Source organism: Mastomys coucha, unplaced genomic scaffold (assembly GCF_008632895.1).
Source record: "Mastomys coucha isolate ucsf_1 unplaced genomic scaffold, UCSF_Mcou_1 pScaffold23, whole genome shotgun sequence".
Classification (NCBI taxonomy): Eukaryota; Metazoa; Chordata; class Mammalia; order Rodentia; family Muridae; genus Mastomys; species Mastomys coucha.
In genome coordinates this window covers 102,173,795-102,193,750 of record NW_022196906.1, presented here as the reverse complement: position 1 = coordinate 102,193,750, position 19,956 = coordinate 102,173,795, and the positions used below count along the sequence as shown (strand labels likewise).

At 50.6% G+C, this 19,956-nt stretch overlaps 2 protein-coding genes across 2 annotated transcripts in view; both read right to left on the bottom strand.

Annotated features, from left to right (window-relative positions):
* The window catches only part of Lamb2 (laminin subunit beta 2), a 13,187-nt gene extending 7,879 nt beyond the window's left edge, over positions 1 to 5,308 (bottom strand). Inside the window, exons 1-16 of the mRNA XM_031343351.1 lie at positions 5,186 to 5,308; positions 5,010 to 5,095; positions 4,704 to 4,876; positions 4,482 to 4,617; positions 4,324 to 4,397; positions 3,747 to 3,935; positions 3,583 to 3,646; positions 3,140 to 3,342; positions 2,929 to 3,049; positions 2,436 to 2,624; positions 2,073 to 2,252; positions 1,851 to 1,963; positions 1,531 to 1,610; positions 1,320 to 1,452; positions 973 to 1,131; positions 769 to 896 (exon numbers count right to left, since the gene is read on the bottom strand). Of these exons, the coding sequence (XP_031199211.1) occupies positions 769 to 896; positions 973 to 1,131; positions 1,320 to 1,452; positions 1,531 to 1,610; positions 1,851 to 1,963; positions 2,073 to 2,252; positions 2,436 to 2,624; positions 2,929 to 3,049; positions 3,140 to 3,342; positions 3,583 to 3,646; positions 3,747 to 3,935; positions 4,324 to 4,397; positions 4,482 to 4,617; positions 4,704 to 4,876; positions 5,010 to 5,094 (2,027 nt within the window). The 5' untranslated portion in view covers position 5,095; positions 5,186 to 5,308. The remainder of the gene's footprint in view (positions 1 to 768; positions 897 to 972; positions 1,132 to 1,319; positions 1,453 to 1,530; positions 1,611 to 1,850; positions 1,964 to 2,072; positions 2,253 to 2,435; positions 2,625 to 2,928; positions 3,050 to 3,139; positions 3,343 to 3,582; positions 3,647 to 3,746; positions 3,936 to 4,323; positions 4,398 to 4,481; positions 4,618 to 4,703; positions 4,877 to 5,009; positions 5,096 to 5,185) is intronic.
* A 7,466-nt stretch (positions 5,309 to 12,774) lies between these two features.
* Ccdc71 (coiled-coil domain containing 71) lies at positions 12,775 to 18,246 on the bottom strand. Its single transcript, XM_031345045.1, has 2 exons — positions 18,151 to 18,246; positions 12,775 to 15,533 (listed from the first exon to the last, which is right to left on the bottom strand). The coding sequence occupies exon 2, from the start codon at positions 15,479 to 15,481 to the stop codon at positions 14,168 to 14,170; it is 1,314 nt and encodes a 437-aa protein (XP_031200905.1). The 5' UTR covers positions 15,482 to 15,533; positions 18,151 to 18,246; the 3' UTR covers positions 12,775 to 14,167.
* Between the last annotated feature and the right edge of the window lie 1,710 nt (positions 18,247 to 19,956).

The following is a 19,956-nucleotide window of genomic DNA, read 5'->3' as shown; positions in this document are numbered from 1 at the left end:
TGGGGCTGGGTGGTGATGGTGCACACCTTTAATCCTAGCACTAGAGAGGCCGAGGCAGGCAGATCTCTGTAAATTTGAGGCCAGTCTGTTCTACAGAGCAAGTTTCAGGATAGCCAGAGATATACAAAGAAACCCTGTCTCAAACAAACAAACAAACAAATGTGTGTGTGTGTGTGTGTGTGTGTGTGTGTGTGTATAAAACAGGCATTTTGGCACACTCCTATAATCTCAGCATTTGGAAGGTAGAGACAGCAGAAGTTCAAGGCCATTCTCAGCATCTCAGCTACATACTGAGTTCAAGGCCAGCCTGGGATATGTGAAATCCTGTATGTATGTATGTATGTGTATGTACACACACACACGCACATACATATATATATGTATATGTGTGTATATATACACACATATACATATATATAAAGGGTGGGGAAGGTTTAGCATGTGGCCAACAGGGTAATGAAAAAGATACAGGGAACAAACACTTCTAAAATGTAACAAAACCTTAACTAGTCCAGTCACATCTCTTATACCACTGCAACTGTCACCATCACAAGGCTGTTCCGGGGTAACAGACCAATTAACATCTTGCCTTCTGAAACCTTGGGGGAGCAGGCCATGTGTTATCTATGTCTTTCCTATGAGCATAGCCAGGGGCCGGGCAGCCAGCAGCCAGGAGGAGGGACTTAAATGAAGGAACAGATGAAATCGCAATGTCGCAATGTCGTATTTCAGGCAGTCTGTGGGCAATCCTAACCACCGCCACCTCACCTGGTGTTAGGGTGAAGCATCCCCTGAATGCGGTCGTCCTTAGGCAGCACATGCCCGCACGGACTGTGAGCAGACACAGGCCCTGGACGCTGCACCATCAATTCCAGCTCTGCCCATTGCTCAGGGACCTGGTGAAAGAGGACAGTGGAGAGGGTGCTTCCACATCCAGAAGGTCAGCACAGGTCAGCCACCACAGGGTCTAACCTGGGGCTCCCAGCGCAGTAGCAGGTCATATTCCATGGCCCTAGGCAAAGAGGTCACCAGGAACTCCACTTCCTGACCTTCTCGCAGACGCACAAAGCCTGGGCCAGTCCAGGACGGAGTCTCTCGGTTGGTCACCAGACGCTCTACCACCTCAAGCCCCTGAGTCAATGCAGTCAAAGCAGAGGTGAGGTGTCAGGTGAACCACTGTCTCTTCTGCCACAGCTAGTCCCAAACACCATGTCCTCTGCCAAGACCTCCCCAAAGACTGGACAGTACTAGGGCCTCCAAGGCACCACCCACAACCCCACCTCTCTACCACACCACCCACACCCTATGAGTGCTCCCACCTGCCCTTGGGCATCCTCAGCCTCCCAAGTTAAATGGTCTAGAAAAGGCCGGAAGTAACCAGGCTGTACTTGTTCACAGCGCCTCCCAATCATGTGTTGGCGGCAGCGGCACTGACCCGTGGCCTCGTCACACCTGAGGAATGCCGTGGTTACTTAAGGACCAATGCTTCGCCTTCCCACCTACCTCCCAAGCACCTGTAACAGTACTCACTGAGGATCCAAGGCACCGCCCACATCGCAGTCACAGGGACGGCAGCCCAGCAGGTCATGGCTCAGGCCCCAGTGGCCAGGCTAGGGAAACCAGGAACAGACCTCCTTGCCACCCACCAAGGGGTCCAATCACACTCCCAACACCTCCCACTGACTACAGAATGCCAAGTCCCCAGTCTACACCCTTGGCCTTCCAGGCCAGACGCTTGTCTTCCAGGACTAGACTCTAGGTTCTCAGTGTCCACCCACTGGACTTTGCCCGGAGACAAGTGTTTTGAGAACAAATCCAGGACCCCAGCACCCCAGATTCCTCAGTCGTACCAGACAGCGGTCACAGCCATGTCCAGTCACCAGACGCTTGCAGAAACAGATTCCACTATTGGAGTCACAAGGGGAACCCCCAGGCACTGTGCCCCGTGAATTACACTGGCAACCTGGGGTGAGGATAGCCCATTTTAGGGAGTGAAAGCAGGTTCGACTGCATCAGGAACAAGAGGCCAGGGGTTAAAGGTCGACACAGGAGTTAGGGCAGGAGGCACCTACGCTGGCACCCTCGAGGGTCACTGGCACTAAGTCCAAAGAAGCCATCACGGCATTGCTGGCAGCGAGTGCCAACCACGTGTTCTTTGCAGCGACACTGGCCTGAGACCAGTCCTAGCACAGGGTCATCATGGGAATCACAGCGACCACCATCTTGAGAACCCATAGGGTCACAGTCACAAGCTGAGAAAAGGGAGAATATAAAGTCACCCCATCACAGTGACAATCCTGAGCCTTCCCTGTTCCTATTCCGGTTCTACCCCAAGCCATGACCATCCCAATCCTGGGAACTGGAACTGGAATCTAGCTTCCTAGTTCCTGACTTGGACTCAGCTTTCCTTCCCTCATGCCCAATCCAAGCCTTACGACGGCACACAGCTGGGTCCCGCATGTCCTTGGTTGGGTCCCGGTAGAAGAAGGGCCGGCAGAACTCGCAGTGACGCCCAGCCGTGTTGTGCTGACACCCATCACATACGCCTCCGCTTACATTTCCAGATGCCAGGTACACAGCCATGTCAAAGTGGCAGCTGTGAGTATGTCCATTGCACTCACACTCTGGAGAGAAGTCAAAGACCAATTGGGAAAGTCAAAGACCAGGTCCCTAGGGTAAGGGACACGGGGAGGTGGGCGGGTACCATCACCCTATGGTATTATAGGCTAGAATTTGTAGGTGGCAGCTTAAGGCATCAGGGCTTCAAGACCTTTTGGGACTGGTAGCCACAGCAGATTACAGAGGAGGGCTGAGGGTCATCAAGGCCTGGATACCCTTCAGACAAAAGCCTAGGTTATTTAGGGCTTGACCAGCTAGCTTTTGGCTCAACCAGGCCACAGCCAGGTTAGAGTTCTGGGTCTCACTCACTCCGACAGGCATGAGTATGGCCGTCCTCAGCAGGGTGCCAGGGAAGGTCCTGATAGAAATCCTGACACTGCTCACAGTTGAGTCCACGAGTATTGTGCTTGCAGATACAGGCCCCATGTACCTGTGCAGGTACGCGGGAAGGTTGACGGTACCATCTAGAAAGGCCTGTCCCTCCCCTGCAAGCCTGCTTCTGTCATCCAAAGTCCCTTACCATGCCCTCAGCATGGGCAGGTGCCCCTGGTGCGGGTGCACACTGTGAGGCGTGTCCATAGCAGAAGCAGTTGCCACGGATGACAAGCTCATAGAGAGCATAATAGTATTTTTCCCGGATCTCCCGCCGTGGGTCAAGCAAGTTGTCTCCCAGTGTGTGAAGCCGGGTTAAGTTCACTCGTAGGTTGGTGATCTTCAATAGGTCTAAGAAGGGGTACAGGGTCTCATCCAACTAAGCAGGCAGCCCCTCGTCGCCTCATACCCACCAATGCGACCACTGGTTGCAGCTGCCAAGGTCACCTTGGGAGACCTCTTTTCTATTGCTACCAGAGCTAAACTGGGCTTGGCATCTGCCCTAGGAAGCACCTAAAATAGTTACTGAGGCCCCAAATAGTCCCCATCCGGACACTGAAACAGTGCCAGTCTCCGCAGTAGAGCACTCACTCTGAATCCGTGAGCTGTAGGGGTCTGGAATAGGGATAGCAGGGTCCAGCACACGATAGATGACCTAGCATGGCAAGAAGCCCACAGATAAGGAACCTTGCTTCAGCTCCATCACAGACCCCATTCATCCCTTGCCTATCCTCAGCCCAGGTCCCAGCCCTTACCTCGCCTTCCGTAGACGGCTCAATTTCTGAGTAGCGGGACTCACACACTACATCATCCCAGCGACGTGGCGGGGCCAGTGGGATTCCTGGGAAGTCAGCTGCGCAATCATAGGAAAAATATCGGTACACGTGCCAGGTGCGGCCAAAATCCGCAGAGCGTTCCACCAGCATAGCAGCAGGCCGAAATGTCTGGGTGGGGAAGGAGGACACGTCTGGTTAGCAGGAACCAGGACTTCAGTTACTGGGAGCTCTGCTTAGTCATGATCACTGCCAAGCTTCTCAGACACATGGGGAAGACTCTGAAGGCCAGACAATGATCAGGGGAGACAGTCACCTCTAACAGACAGGTTAAGATACCACCACAAGGACCAGAGAGACTGTACCTGACCTAGTCTAGGAATGAGGCACAAGAGAACATGTGCAAAAGCTATGGAAGCTATGCAGGAAATAACCATGTTTCACACACAGAACACAGCACATGAACTCAGGGAAGCTTCGTTGTGAAGCTAGGGCTCTGTTTAGGGGTACTGAGGAGCAGAGCAGGGCAAATCGGGCAGGTCTGTTGGCATGCAGGCACCTTGAAAGTCATAATGAGGTGGGTGAAATGGAACTCAGCTTCCAGGTCCAATTGGATGGTGACCATTGGAATACCTGCAGCAGGAATGGGGGGGGTCAAGGTTCTGAGGTCACTGGTTACAAGCCCTAATCACTCCAATGACCTACTCAGGGGCTCACCGTTCTCCGACTGCCACCAGGCTGTCCGGCGTTGTGGTGCAAAGCTGGTGACTACATTCTGGATCCGATGGCTATTTGGGTTGTCTCGAGCAGAGAAGGGACGTCGGGAGTCACACAGGAAACACTTCTTTTCGTCCTGGATTGGGTGGCATTTAGGATAGGTATCTTAGCCGGGGCCGACCCCACCCTGACCCAGCCCTCTCATCCGGGCCCCAGCAGCACCTGTAGGTGACTGACAATACAGTAGGGTTGAGGGCTATGCAAGCCACATGTGGATGAGGCCGTCAGTCTGTCCGCACGGCCCACCAACAGGTCACCGGTGGCTGGATAGCAACCTCCTCGAGAACAGCCAGGTACATCCAAGGACGGGGCCTGGGCCAGTGTGGCAGCCAGCACTGAGGACAGTAGGTCAACCAGCTCAGCAGTACTCCTAGTGGGTAGCCCCATCCCTTGGGCTCCTGGGACAGCCTGCCACCCCTGTACCTACCCCCACATCCCACAACCTTAGGCCTCACCAGGCCCCCTCACCACTTAGAAGTAGGCCCAAGCGAAGTTCCCATGGCACAGGCTGTCCCTGCCTGCCCCTCCCTGGTTCTCCTGAGGCCCACTCCATCCTGAAGAGAAGTAAAAATAGAGATGAGGAGAGATAAAGAGTCCATAGACGAAAGCCCACCAGCTCCCTTGGGGTTGATGCTGATCCTGACCGTGTGGGTACTGGGCTGGTTTCCCTCCAGGCCCTCAGTCAGTCCCAGGGTCCGACCAGCAGTCACTCCTCCACAATCTGAGAAACTCTGACGACTTTGAGTAAAGTTGGAAAGCAAGGGAAAGAGGCAAAACATGGAGTGGATCTAAAATAGGATTATAACTGAGGCTAGAACTCCCACCCCCTACTATACCCCTGCTCCCGCAGACAACCCCCACCCCAAGAACCAGACCTTGGTTACTTCCTCCACATTTTTTTAAGCTGAAGTTTATTTAGCAGAGGTGTATTTAGTAAAGGAGCAGGCTAGTTTGAGGAACTGATGATTAAAGGGAGCAGCCAAAGAGAAATCGGAGTAGGCTGCTCAAAGCCAGAACATCCTGGAACGCACATCTTCATCGCATCCCATAAGTCCAGATGAGAACAAAGACCAGGGGTAGATGGCAAGCATGGCATTTAGGTGATGGGAAGAGGGCTCGTGGAGTTGGGGGATGGCAGAGGTAAATCAAGAGGTTTGTGATCTTTGCCATCTGGAAGACAGATCGAAGGAGCTTATGGCCTTTGTCCTTGATGTCACTATGGAAACCACTGTCAAATCAACCACGGGGCTCCCAGGGTTACAGCATCAGCAGGGAGATGGGAAAGGTGCAAGCTGGAATCCTATTGGACCTGTGGGCAGGTTTAGGATGCCCCAAAGGACAGAATAGGACTGAGTTCTAGGGGATACTGGGAAGGTCACGCACTACCGCCTGACACACAACTCTGAGGAACTCGACCATCTGTATTCACTCCAGCAAATGGGTTTCGAGAAAGGTTGCCTGTTTCCTGATTAAAACGGGGCTGTGGCTACTCAGTTACCCAGAGAATGGGTTGTGGGTGACAGACTCTGGACCAGCAGCAGCAAGGGAATCCGAATCTTGCGACCATTTATCCATTCCGGACTTTCCAGTCGCCTGGCAGCCCGGGAGCAGAGAGTTGGAATGCGCGCACCCACTAGGCGCGCGCCCCACCCAGACCCTAGGGACTTCAGGCGGGAAGAGGGTGGGTTCAGGTCCGTAAAGCTTGCTTTGAGTGCCATCGCTATGAACAGGCTGCTGGAGATCAAGCAAAGATTACTGGAAGCTGCGGGCGCCTGTGGGAAAGCCGAAAGTCCTTCAGAGGAAACTTTCCGCCTCACAAAGGAGGATGGGGGCGGGGCAGTCAATCTGCTGGATTTTCCCTGTCAGTAGAGTAGAGTCTTCTGTCACCTAGAGGAGTCCTGTGGGCAATCTAGGGAAGCTCTGGGATGCTAGAGGTGATAGATCAGAATTTTAGATCACTAGGAGATAAAGGGGCAGGATGGGGTTAAGGGCATTACAGGGAGTTACATGATAGCTCTAGTGTCAAGGTTAGACGGCCAATAAGGGACATCATAGAGTCACATTTAGAGCGGAGGGTACTCAGTAGGGTCTCTGGTCTCTCAAGATCAAGATGAGATTCCTTAGTCACTATGGTGTCACCCAGGGGGTTTCAGGGTCTTTTCTTCTTCTTTTTAAGTGTATGGATGTTTTGTCTGTACAAAGAGACCAGAAAAGGGCATCAGATCCCTTGGAACTGGAGTTATAGGTGGCTGTGGATTGCCATGTGGGTGCTGGCAATCAAACCCAAGTGCTCCGGAGGAGCAGCCTGTGCACTTAACAGCTTGATTTCTCCAGCTGGGCCGGGTTCCTTTTTTTTTTTTTTTTTTTTGGTAGCATCTGTAGACGGCCACCAGTTTCTAGCATGACTGTAGGATATATGCTCTTAAAGTTCCGCTGCTTTGTGCCAGGATCTGGACATTCTGTGCCAGGCAGTGCTCCAACTCTGGAGCAGTCGCAGCCAGGGATGTAGCTTCTGACCCTGGCCCAAATCTCTATCACAACACTGACCCCAGCTCTAATCTTCAATGAACCCTGACTCAAGTCAACATTTGACCCTGTCCTGAACTTTACTGCCTCTCACATCTTCACAGAAGTTTGAATCTGATCCTGACCTTTAGCCTTTATTCTAGCCTCAGCATTCCTTCTGATTTAATCCTATCCCACGTCTGCACCACTAAAACCCAGCCACATCTCTCTCTCGGTGGTTCTGATGACTCCAGCCACTTTGCCTTTTGTCATAGTGCCTGGCCCCCAGTTTCTGCCTGAACCAGCTCTTCTCCAACATGATTAACAGGGTACGTTTGCCCTTCTACAGATCCATAGAACTTCTTTGGCCATCTGCAACTTCTAGAACAATGCTGAGCATCATATCCTGTCCAGCCTTTAGAAGTTGGTAAGGCTGGATCAGATGTGGACTATGTCTTTCTGCGGACCCACGTCTAAGCTATAGACTGGAAAGTCCCTGGCTCCTATGGTACTACAAATAAGATGAGAGATATACAGAAGAATGTGTGTCTCATCTCCTGCCAACCCTCACCCAGCCTGCCCCTTGGAGAGAGTCCTCTCAAGGTAACATCTCTCACAGGAATCCTCATATTGTCTCTCTGCTGCTGCCTTTAAATAAGCTAATTGTTCTTTCTTTGTGACACTATTCCGGGGGACACATTAACAAAAGTCTACTCCAGGAAATGAGCTGGGAAAAGTACAAAGTACAGACACCATCCAAGTCCAACACGATGAACCAATGAGTTTTACTGGGGTTTCTTACAGGAACAGAAATGACCCAAAGACAGCTGCATCCCCAAAGCCCATCTCAGCATGTGTGACAGAGACGAGGTCTGGAAACCTGGAGCATACCCTACTACCTGCAGGCCGCTCAACAAGAAGAGAAGCACTTGGCCTGAACCTCTTCCGGACAGCTTGGCTCAGCTTCCTCTGGTTGGCTTGGCAGGCCCGTTTGCTTCAGACAGCCTAGCTAGTCTGAGCCTAGCTGGTCAGCTTGTCTGAATGTCTCTAGGCAGCCAGTCTTTACGACTTATATATGCATAGGGAGGGAGGGACCTAGTGAATTCCATCAGCTTCAAGGACTTCCTGAATTCCTGAGTTGAAGGAGTTTCCCGGCAGAATGGAATTTTTTACCTCCCTATCTTGAATCTTAAGGAGCCTCCCTCAAGGATGGAGTGTCTCACTACCTCTTAGAACATCCCGTGTCTTAAGGCACCTCCCTGAATAATGGACTGTTTCCTCCTCCCTTCAGATTGTAAAGTTCAGAACCACCAGTGTCTTAGGAGCTGCCCTCCGTAATGGATTTTATCTTAGAGAAAATTGCTACACAACACATTGCCACCCTGTGTGGAGTTACAGGGCAATTAAATCACTCAGGTAAAGGAGAAGATTGGTCCTCATCCTCGAACCTACAGGTCTTGAACTAACCATGGATTAATTCAGGGGACAGTTGAGGCACTGCCCACTCAAGACACATTTAGTGGTCATGGAACTGTATGGGTGGCCTCTAGGATCAGGTCTCAGTCCCAGTGTTGGTAAGCCTTTCTTCGATGTTCCCATGCAGCCTGCTCTGAACTCCTGCAGGTGTTCTGTGGCCCCAGCACCTAAGACTTCAGCTCAGGTGCCACCTTTATCAAAGACAGGAGGGCAGAGGATGGTGGGATCCTCATCGCAGCCTCCCTCACCGTCACCTGCTCCTGTCCTCCTCTTGGCCTCCAAGCTACTTCACACCCCATATCTGCATCCTAATATCTTCTGAATTGTCATCTCCTAGCTTTCCGCAGGTGCCAAGTTTATCCCGGACAACACCAACTCTCATCTTTTTTTTTTTTTTAAGATTTATTTATTTATTTATTTGAGACAGGGTTTCTCTGTGTATCCCTGGCTGTTGGGGAACTCACTCTGTAGACCAGGCTGGCCTCGAACTCAGAAATCCACCTGCCCCTGCCTCCCAAGTGCTGGGATTAAAGGTGTACGTCACCACATCTGGCAACCCTCAATGTCTTGAGGGCGAATTGTTTCCGGTTGAAAGCAGGGCAGAACCATTGCCCACTTGATGTGGGGAATGGCACGAGGTAAGAGGAGCATATCATGACCACTCCGTCCCAAGGATACTATCCCCCACACCCTTTCATTTACTGTTTTTCTTTTCTAAGACTGTGTTGTGTAGCCTAAGCTGGTCTCTAACTTGAGATTCTCTTGCTTGAGCCTACCCAGTCCTGGGATTACATGCTTGCCTCACTTCTCCCTCCTCCTTTTTGACTTGGTCTTGTGTATTTGTGCCGGGATATGTGTACATGACACACAGGCAATCTTGTCCATGGAGGTGCATATATGAAGGCTGGGAGCTGATAGTAGGATGTCTCCAATTGCTTACCCATCTTATGGATATTTTGCTTGCATGCATCGTGTATGCCATACGCACTGCACTTGGAGGCCAGAGGGAGGCATCTGATCTTTTGGAATTGGAGTTATAAGTGGTTGTGAGCTACCCTGTGGATGCTGAGAACCTAACCCTGGTCCTTTGCAACAACAAATTAATTGCTCTTAACAACAGAGTCATCTCTCTAGTTCCCAATATTATGTTTTTTAAAAGTTATTTATTGGCACACACCTTTAATCCCAGCACTTGGGAGGCAGAGGCAAGCGGATTTCTGAGTTCAAGGCCAGCCTGAACTCAGGCTGAATTCCAGGACAGCCAGGGCTACACAGAGAAACCCTGTCTCAAACAAAAACAAAGTTATTTATTTTGGACATGGTGGTGTGTGCCTTTAATCCCAGCAATTGGGAGGTTGAGGCAAATAATCTCTAGGAATTCAAGGTTAGCCTGGTCTATATAGCAAGCACCAGGTCCTTCAGAGCTACATACTGAGACCCTGTCTCAAAGAGAGATATGGAGGCATATATATGTGTATGTATACACATTCAACAGTCTTTACATAGTCCTGGCTATCTTGGAACTCACCAAGTAGACCAGGTTGGCCTTGAACTGACAAAAACCTACCAGTCTCTTGTCTCCTGAATGCTCGGATTAAAGGTGTATGCCACCATATCCAGCAAGAGAGATGAGGTTAAATTTTTTTTTTTTTTTGGTTTTTCGAGACAGGGTTTCTCTACGTAGCCCTGGCTGTCCTGGAGCTCACTCTGTAGACCAGGCTGGCCTCGAGCTCAGAAATCCACCTGCCTCTGCCTCCCTAGTGCTGGGATTAAAGGCGTGTGCCACCACGCCCAGCTAGGTTAAATTTTTTTAAAGATTTATTTTATGTATATGAGTACACTGTAGCTGTACAGATGGTTGTGAGCCACCATGTGAATTGAACTCAGGACCTCTGCTTGCTCTGGCTCAAAGATTTAATTATTAAATGTAAGTACACTGTAGCTGTCTTCAGACATACCAGAAGAGGGTGAGCTACCATGTGGTTGCTGTTCTTTGAGCTCAGGACCTTTGGAAGTCAGTGCTCTTAACTGCTGAACCATCTCTCCAGCCCAAGGTTAAAAAAAATTTTGTTGTTGTTGTAGTTACTAGAGGTTAAATTTATAGCCTCATGCTTGCTAGATACCTCACACTATGTCCCCAGTACTCTTTTTTTTTTCTTCGAGACAGGGTTTCTCTGTGTAGCCCTGACTGTCCTGGAACTCACTCTGTAGACCAGGCTGACCTCGAACTCTGCCTCCCAAGTGCTGGGATTATGGTGTGTACCACCACTGCTCTGCTCGAGGTTAAAATTTTTTTAATGTAGGTGGCCATGGAGAACAGAAGAGGGAATCAGAAGCCCTGGAGCTCGGTTACAGGTGGCTGTGAGACACCTAATTTGAGCACTGGGAACCAAATTCTGGTCCTATATTTGTGTGTGAGGGCAGCACATCTTCTTAAGTACTGAGCCTTCTCTCCAGCCTCCATCTTAGTTTTCCAGACACAATTTTCACTGAAGGTAGATTTGTCATTTTGGCTAGAATGGCTGTTCAGTGAGTCCTAGGTCCTGTTTCCATCTGGCTGAGCCAGTGCTGCGGCTACACATATGTACCTGGCAGTTCCTTGAGTTCTGGAGACCTGAACTTAACTCTTCATGCTTGCACAGAAAGAAATTTACCTCCTAAGCCATCTCCCAGCCCAGTCTATTAGTATTCTTCTTCTTGTAAAGCCAGTAAATGTACCAATGCACCTTCTTACTCATTTATAGGTGTATAGGTGTTGTGAATATTTTGGCTTAAAAAAACAAACAAACAAACCCCACAGAGGAGGCTGGACAAATGGCTCAGTGATTAAGAACACTGACTGCTTTTCCAGAAGTCCTGAGTTCAATTCCCACAACCACATGGTGGCTCACAACCATCTGTAATGGGAATCCAATGCCCTCTACTGGTCTGTCAGAAGACAGCAACAGTGTACTCATACACATAAAATAAATTAAAAAAACCCACAGAAATATAAGAATATGCTTTCATTTTAATCCCGGGTATGGGATGTGGGACTGCTTCAGATCGTCCACAGCAGCTGACTATGATTTGCCTCATGCTCTAGCAGGGGCATGAATTTGCCAGCGGCAGGTAGTTTCTGCAGTGGTGTTATGTTTTAGAACTCTGGGGACTTTTCCCAGGATCTATAAATGCTAGGCCCCAAAGGTAGGTTGTTGGCCCAAGTTTGTTAAGTAGTCGTGCGCAAAGAAGAAATCAGGTGGGCCGGAGAAGGGCTCAGCAGTTAAAGACACCAACTGCTCTTCCAGAGGTCCTGAGTTTAATTCCTAGCAACCACATGGTGGCTCCCAACCATCTGTAATGGGATCTAATGCCCTCTTCTGGTGTGTCTTCTTCAGACAGTGTACTCATATACATGAAATAAATAAAAATAAGTCTTAAAAAAAATTAGATATCCTGATGGCAAAGATCAAACTTGCCCCAAGGAAATCAATGCCCTTAGTCAGCAGGAAGTAATATAGTAACTCTGCCCCCTTTTCCTTTTATCCTTTTCTTTCCTATCTAGTGTTAAGGTGTCAAAAGAGTGGGAAAAAGGAACCCGCCGGGCGGTGGTGGCGCACGCCTTTAATCCCAGCACTTGGGAGGCAGAGGCAGGCGGATTTCTGAGTTTGAGGCCAGCCTGGTCTACAGAGTGAGTTCCAGGACAGCCAGGGCTACACAGAGAAACCCTGTCTCAAAAAAACCAAAAAAAGAAAGAAAGAAAGAAAGAAAGAAAGGTAAAAGGAACCCACAAACAAGCCAAAGTCAAGCGACAGAAGTGCCTTCCCTGCATGCATGTAACCACAGATCTGCCTAGTGCCCAGTGAAGCCAGACAAGGTGTCAGGTCCTCTAGGATTAGAGTTTTAGGCAGTTATAAGCTAACATGTAGGCCTGGGAATTGAACCGACATCCTGTTAGAGTAACCAGTGCTCTTAGCTCTGAGCCATCTCTCCAGCCTGGCCAATAAGTTTTGTTTTTTTTTTTTTTCCGAGACAGGGTTTCTCTGTGTAGTCCTGGCTGTCCTGGAACTCACTCTGTAGACCAGGCTGGCCTCGAACTCAGAAATCCGCCTGCCTCTGCCTCCCAAGTGCTGGGATTAAAGGCGTGTGCTACCAACGCCTGGCTAAGTTTTTATTTAAGGTATTTCACACGATTCTTTTGCTTATCAACATCACTGAAGTTCAAGATTCTCAACACCACCTTTTCTCAAAGAACTGATACTTAATCCAGTTGTGCCATTAGTCGTTTTTTAAAGATTTATTTGTATGTGTCTGTCTGCCTGTGATCACGGGTGTGGGACCCCTGGAGACAGATACAGGCGTCTGTGAGCTGCCTTTTGTGGGAGTCACAAAAGGGTCTCCTGGGAAAGCAGCTATATCCTCTTAACCAGTAAACCCTGGCTTGTTCTGGTGGCGCAAGCCTCTAAACCCAATGATTGGCCAGAGGCGTGCAGATCTCTGAGTCTGAGACCAGCCTGGACTACAAAGTTAAGTTCCAGGACAGTCAGGGCTACACAGAGAAAGCCTGTCTCAAAAAAACAAAACAGGAGACAGGCAGAGAGGGTCTCACTATGTAGCTGATACTGACCTCAAGCTCATATTCAAATTCCCAAGCACAAGGATCCCACCTTCTCTACCTAAGCAGCCTGAGCAGCTGCTTCCACTGAGGGCCCAGCTTCTTCAAAGCAGAAGCTACCGACAATGTCCAATGTGCACAGGTCATGTTAGGGGACATGGTGAGGTTGGACCCCAGAATAAGATGGAGCTTGTGGAAGCCAGCCAGTCCCTGGTTCTATCACCAGTTACCACAAAGAAAACTCTCTGGACAGTAAGGAAGGTTTTTGTGATCCAGATTCAAAGCTTAGCCTCTTGTCACAAATTAGGAAAATTGAGGCTAGTCACTTTATGCAGAAAAGCAGCACTTCAAGCCTCTTAAGCATGTTTCCTCCCCCAAGAAAAGCCCAGGCTAAACCTTAAAGCTTGGCCTCCAGAGAGCAACACCACAAAGACTTCTCCCCCTGGCCTAAAAACCTGCTTGGTGCTGGGTTTCCCACTGAGCTGCAAACAGTTTTGAATGGGACCCAACTGGTTCAAAACTGGGACACTCAAGGAGAGGTAGTGGCTCTGCCCCTCCCCTCAGGATCTCTCCCAACACATTCACAGAAACCAGCACCTGAATTTCCCCACATCTCTCCAGAAGCCCGAGAGCATCACTCCTTTAATGTCACCCTGTTATTTAAATGATCTGCCTCAAGCTACCAGGGCACTCTCTCCAAGCCTGCTCCTAGACTTCTGATAGTCTCTTGCCACAAGCTCCCACACACCAAAAAAACAATCAATAAATAAGACCATGGAGGGTGAGCAGGGAGAGCGCAGGTGGAAAGGTATGTAACAAAACAGATAGATGAATGAGGACATACAAGAACAAGTCACAGTGCGCTGAGCCATGAGAACACCCCTCCCACAACCCACCCCGCCCAAACCCTCAGTTTCTGAAAGGATGTTGGTGACCACAGGGGTCCCGGAGGTGCCCAGAGTCCGTGAGCACTGCACACTGCTGCTGGCCACAGACAGCTCAACTGCTTTCCCAAGTATCGTTGCAAGGTCTCAGGACGTTGAGTATAGAATCAAAATGGTAGCAACGGCTGGAGCCATACTACGGGAGAGAGATTCACACGGAGGATCTGTTGGGCACACTGTCGGACCTCGTCGTCTGAGCACTTCCTGTCTACCTTTATGGTCTGGGACTTTCGAGGTTTTGCTGTCCCAGGCCCCAGCCACACCTTAGGAGATCGGGGCACATGCCGTGCTCTCTTCTTAGGAGGAAGACCCTTGGTCTCCGCAGCCTTCTTCCTCTTCTGCCCCACAGTCTCAGAGCCATTTTTCGGACTTGCCCTTCCAGTTCTGGTCTGAAACGATTCCTCTGGCCTTTCCTTGTGCTTGGTCCGAGCTGCTTTGGCCTTCGCCTGGACTACCTTGTCTTTAGTCTTGTCCCTCACCACAGCGGCCTTGGCTTTGGCTCTGGATGCCCCGGGCTTGGCCTGTTTTGCTTTGGCCCTGACCCTTGCTGTCTTGGTCTGGGTTCGAGCCACACTGGCATGAGCGTGAGCAGCTTTGGTCAAGGTTCGAGATGCCTTGGCCTGGACAGTTTTGGTGCCCAAGGCAGAGCACCCTTTCATTTGGGTGCCACTGCTCTGGGTTCCAGCACCTCGTTGGAGACCAGCCCCAGGACCTTTGCTAGTCAGATGTTTGAGGCCCTTGCCTGTGATTCTTCGAGGTGCTTTGGACTGTGGCTTCCCTGAACCTTTCCTCAGTTTCAGGGGCGATTTTGCAAGTGACAGCTGCAATGACTGTGCCCTGTGCTTAACATCCAAGCAGGGAGTCTTGAGTGGGACCAGTGCTTCAAGGACCACAGAGAGCCGCATGGCAGGGTAGACGCCTGGATAGAGGTGGGCAGGGAAGCCTACTGTTGTACCACTGGTGTTGCTGGCATTTGACTGCTTCAGGGAGCTCAACAGCAGGTTAGTGGTAGCGTGCTTGGCAAGGGCTGGTGTGGACCCTTTAGCCAGCCTGCCAGACAGTGGCACAGGGAGCAAGGTGGCCTGGCCTGCAGGGACTGACACAGCAGTTTTGGGAGCCCTGGCAGGAAGTGATGTGGCAGGTGGGTTGATGGTACGAGCTTGTAGCTTTGTCTGGCTGGGGGGGCTGGCTGTGCATGAACTATAACCATAGACATCCCCACTTCGAAGAATGGTTGGTTGGAAGCCATCATCTCGCAGACCCTGAAGGAAGGCCACAAGCTGGGCCTCTGTGGCACTGAGATCCTGGCTCATGGGATTAAACACAAGGAGGGCCTCTTCCAGGGCTTTCTTCCCTGCTGTGGAGATACGTGACCATGAGTGCACAGCTTTCTCCTCCACAGGCTGCACTACCATGCTCATGGCATTGGGTACTGCAGGTCTGCCTGGGTATCCACAAACCAGCACTTGGCACCTCCAAAGCAAGAAGAAAAGAGTCGATGAGAACAGTACCAGGATACAAAGCTAAAAAAAAAAAAAAAACTCCGGCAGCTCGAGCCAGGCTCCCTCTCTCTGCAACAGGAGGGCCTGGCCAGAATAAATCTCTCCAGGGTCTCCCAACCTCCTCTACCATGTTGGGACATTTCTTTGGGATACATGCCTAGAAGCACCTCAGAGTATCCACCCTACCACCAGGCTTCTGCGGAGATTTAAATCTAGCTTGTTTTAATGCAATGGCATTTTTCTCGCTTTAAGTCAAAGTCCCTCATAGGCTAGTCTGGTCTCCAACTCCTTACACAGCTGAGGCCAGCCTTGGACCCCAACCCCTCTGTCTCAAGTGCTACCATCCATATTTGGTTGTTTGGGACACAGGGTCTCACTACATAGTTCTGGCTGTTCTGGAGCTTGGCACGCAGTCCAAACCGGCCTCAAATTCAGACTCCTCCCACTGCATCCTCACAACTGCTAGGATTACAAATACATGTCAAGAGCTCACCTAAATTCTGCACTTTCCTCTATCCTGTGACCAGGAGCTTGCTGTGCTCCTGGTCTTGACTGGGTTGATGCACATGATCTGCTACCCAGCCTCCCGAGCACTGTGCACCACCACGCCCATTTTGTTTCTGTTTTTTTTTTTTTTTTTTCCTTCTCGATTTTCTAATATCTAGACTCAGTCCCAGGAATATAGGCAAATCCCTCAATCCTCAAAGAGCCCAGTCCGGAAGTGAAGACAGAGCTACCTTGAAAAGATTTTAGGAGTGTCTGGTGTTATCCAAGCCAGCTTCTAGTAGGCTAGGGAAGGCCTCCTGGGAGCAGCAATATCTACCTATCAGGCTGATGGCAACAAGAAAAGGAGCAGGGGGCTGGTGAGATGGCTCAGCGGGTAAGAGCAATGACTGCTCTTCCCAAGGTCCTGAGTTAAATACCCAGCAACCACGTGGTGGCTCACAACCACCCTTAATGAGATCTGACGCCCTCTTCTGGTGCGTCAGAAGACAGATACAGTGAATTACACTGGAGCGAGTAGGAGAGAGCAGGGGCCACCAGAGGTCCTGAGTTCAATTCCCAGCAGCCACACACATGATAGCTCCCGGCCATCTGTACAGCTACAGTGTACTCAAACACATAAAATATATTTAAAAAAAAAAAGAAAGAAAGAAAGAAAGGAGCAGGTACAAATGGAGCAAAAAGGGTAACAGCTCCTGCAGAGGCTATCAAGTACAATAGAGAAAGGAACATATGGCTGAAGGCCAGGCTGTCGCTGAGGAAAACAGCCTAAGGTCTTTGAACATAGGCCCAAAGACCCAGACTTACACCTGATGTCCACCCCACCTCTGTTCATCCAGCAGTCCACGTTCCAGTGCAGGGAGTGGTGGATCTCCATACCAGAGTCTATAGACAGGATACTCAATGACCTGAGTCCTAGCTCTAGTCTTAGAGTTCAAACCCAATATAAGGCACAGACCCTCCAAAAAAAAAAAAAAACATCTCTAAGGCAAGCAAGAGCCCAGGCAACTAGACCAAAGGGTTCAAGGTCTGAAGACAAAGGACAGGTTGAAGGTGCCAACTTGAAAGGTCAAGCAGCCATTAAAGGTCTGAACTGTCCTAACCAGACCCTCTAAAGGCAACAGAGCTCACACTAGCGCAGATGCAGCTGTCTGGGACCACTCAAATACCCCTACGCTTTCTTTAAAGGAGCGATGACCATCAATTGGGAGTTACATCCAGCACCCTTACGCTGCATCTGAGGGCTTCTTGAGGCAAGAGGCACACTCCCCAGCTGCACCGGAGCATTAAAAGATCAGCTGGGATGAGACAGGTCCCCGGGGTCTAGAAGCCCGTCTGCGCTGCCGCTTTGCACGGCTCTAATGGAGCAGATAGACAGTCGTCTTCCGAATCCCCAGAGAAAAGTGCCCTGGGGCTCTCTGTTTGGAAACACTCTTGGATCCTCAGGTGTCTGAGCCAATTCCCCTCCCCAGAGGATGCTCTTCAAATACAATCCTTGCACGTGACTTTGGTTCTTTAATTTATTTATTTATTTTTTTGAAGGGGTACGCTGTGAACTGTAGGACAGAGGGGACGACCTACCTCCCACCCCAAACCTCCGGCGCTTATACTGGGGGGCGGGGACCAAGGAGCTCTTCGCCTAGGTCCTTCTGAGCCCACGGGAGGGTGCTTCTCGGCTCGCAAGAAGCTTTGTAAACAGAGGCTGCAGCCAGGCCGACTGGCCTTCACACATTCCTTTGAGGCCAGCACAGGAAGTTGACACAAGGATTGGGGGGCGGGGGTACTAATCAGGCAGTCTGGGATCGGGGACAGATCGGGGGCCCTCAGGCGGGAAGACCGCGTCCCCGGGGCCTGAACCGACAACGGGGGAGTCGGGGTCACGGCGGCGGCGAAATGTGTAAGGTGGACAGCGGTAGCCCGACAGGATCCTCACAGCTCCAGGGTGGGGTCCTGGGTGGGGGTGGGGTGTCTCGGCCAAGCCCTGGGAAAATGAGGATCCGGCCACCCGGTCCCTTTGCCCTGCCGCCCTGTGGCCTCATGGGCCGCCACTCCGCAGCACCGCTAGGCCCGCGGCTCCAACCTACCGGCGCCGCCGCGGGGACCCAGGACGCACCTCTGCGCCGCCTCCGCCGCTCCAACATGGCCGCCTGCTGCGCGCCGGAAGTGCACTGTGCTTCCGCTTCCGGGAACTGGCCCGCCTCGTGACCCTTGACCCCTAGCACTTCCCCCACCCCCACGTCTGGGGGCGGAGCAGGTTGAGTACCAGGGAGGGCTGCCTGGAGGTGGTGGCCTAGGAGGTGACAAGTCCAAACCTATCTGGTCCAGTATGGGAGCCAGGGCACACAGATGGCAAAAGTCACAGGAGCCCAGTCAGGATTGGTCTAAGGTCCGTTTTTCTAAAAATGGGAGTATAATGTAGGGCATCAAGGTGACTCTTGGCAAGGTCTCTGCTATTCTATACCCCAGGACCTTAGTCTTTCTCTGCCACCTGATCAGAAGGTCAAAAGGGAGTGTGCCCCACAGGGATTATCTCAGGAAAGTCCCCTTGTTTCACCAAGAAGTACTTCCTGAAAGAACGGTAGACTCTCCTCTCGTTCTGAGAATGGGCTTAACCCTGGCATATTGCATGAAAAGCTGGGATATACATGTAGGCGCAAGTAATACACAGTAGCCTGGGGTTCTAGATGTCCAGTCTGTAAGTCATAGTACTTCGGTGTGGACCTGAATCTACTTGCTCAGCTATGGATACACAATGCAGTGCCAAGATCTGGCCCCAGCAAAGCACCACACGGCACAAAGTCCCACTTTTCAGTCTCTATAGTGCTCAGAATCCCTACCTGTTGGCCAAGGAGACTGCAAACTCGGTCCTTACCTACGTCCTGTAGGCGACAGAGGATGGTCACAGACCCACCCCCCCACACACACTCAGCAGTATTTAATTTGAGGACACAGGTCAAAATTAGCGCTAGGAATCTGAGACCTCAGATGAACAGTCCATATACTTCCCAAAACTTGTTCTTTTTTGAGGCAGTGTATCCCTTCATAGCCCCTCGACTGCTGGGATCCAAGGCGGCATGTGCTGCCATGCCTGGCTCCACAGCTCTTAATAAAGGACTCACTTGTCAGATGTTTCCTAGTCTAGCATAGGAGGCATCAGGAAGGCTTTGGTTTCATGGATGAGGGAGTGGAGGCATCTGGACCTGTCTCAGAGTTTGGGATAGGTAGGCAAGGGTGTTTGGAGGGCTTCATGTGATTGCTGGTGACTGGCTTTGCTGTATGACTGCAAGATCCTTTGCTGTTCTCTGTCTCCCAGCCTATATAGAGGGTCTGGCCTCCTTCAAGATAAGTACAATCCACTCGTCAATACTCAAGGCCTCACTTGATGCCTGCTAACTTCTCAGAACTTTGGCACAGACAGGTCGGGGGAAGATACAGTACCCAAGAAGAACTACAAAATCTGTGGCTAGTTTGGGGTCAGTATCTCCAATCATTTGTTTTGGTAGAGAAAAGGGACCTTATGGGGCTACACCAGGATGAGCCATAACTATGCAAACAGAAGCCACTTCTGCAAAGGGGCAGAGCTTGGTGCCTTCCAGGGATAGTAGCAAGCCAGATATGCCCTAGAAGGAGGTTGCTTCTCTTGCGTTGTCCAGTCCAGAGGTCAAAGCAAAATGGAGGGCAAGAGGGTTAGGTCAATTCTGTCTCTGTTCCTTCTCTCTATGGTGACTGGAGGAATGGTGATGGTAAGGGAACCCAGCTATCAAAGGGGCGACTTGTTGCTAAGCCTGATGTGGGACTCTCAGGGAGCACTCGTCAGAGCACAGTTGTCACTTGACCTGGTTCTTTTTTTTTTTTTTTTTTTTTTTTTTTTTTTTTTTTTTTTTTTTTTT

Excerpts from the sequence above, each read along its gene's own strand:
- Ccdc71 (XM_031345045.1), bottom strand. The coding sequence starts at position 15,481 with ATGAGCATGGTAGTGCAGCCTGTGGAGGAGAAAGCTGTGCACTCATGG.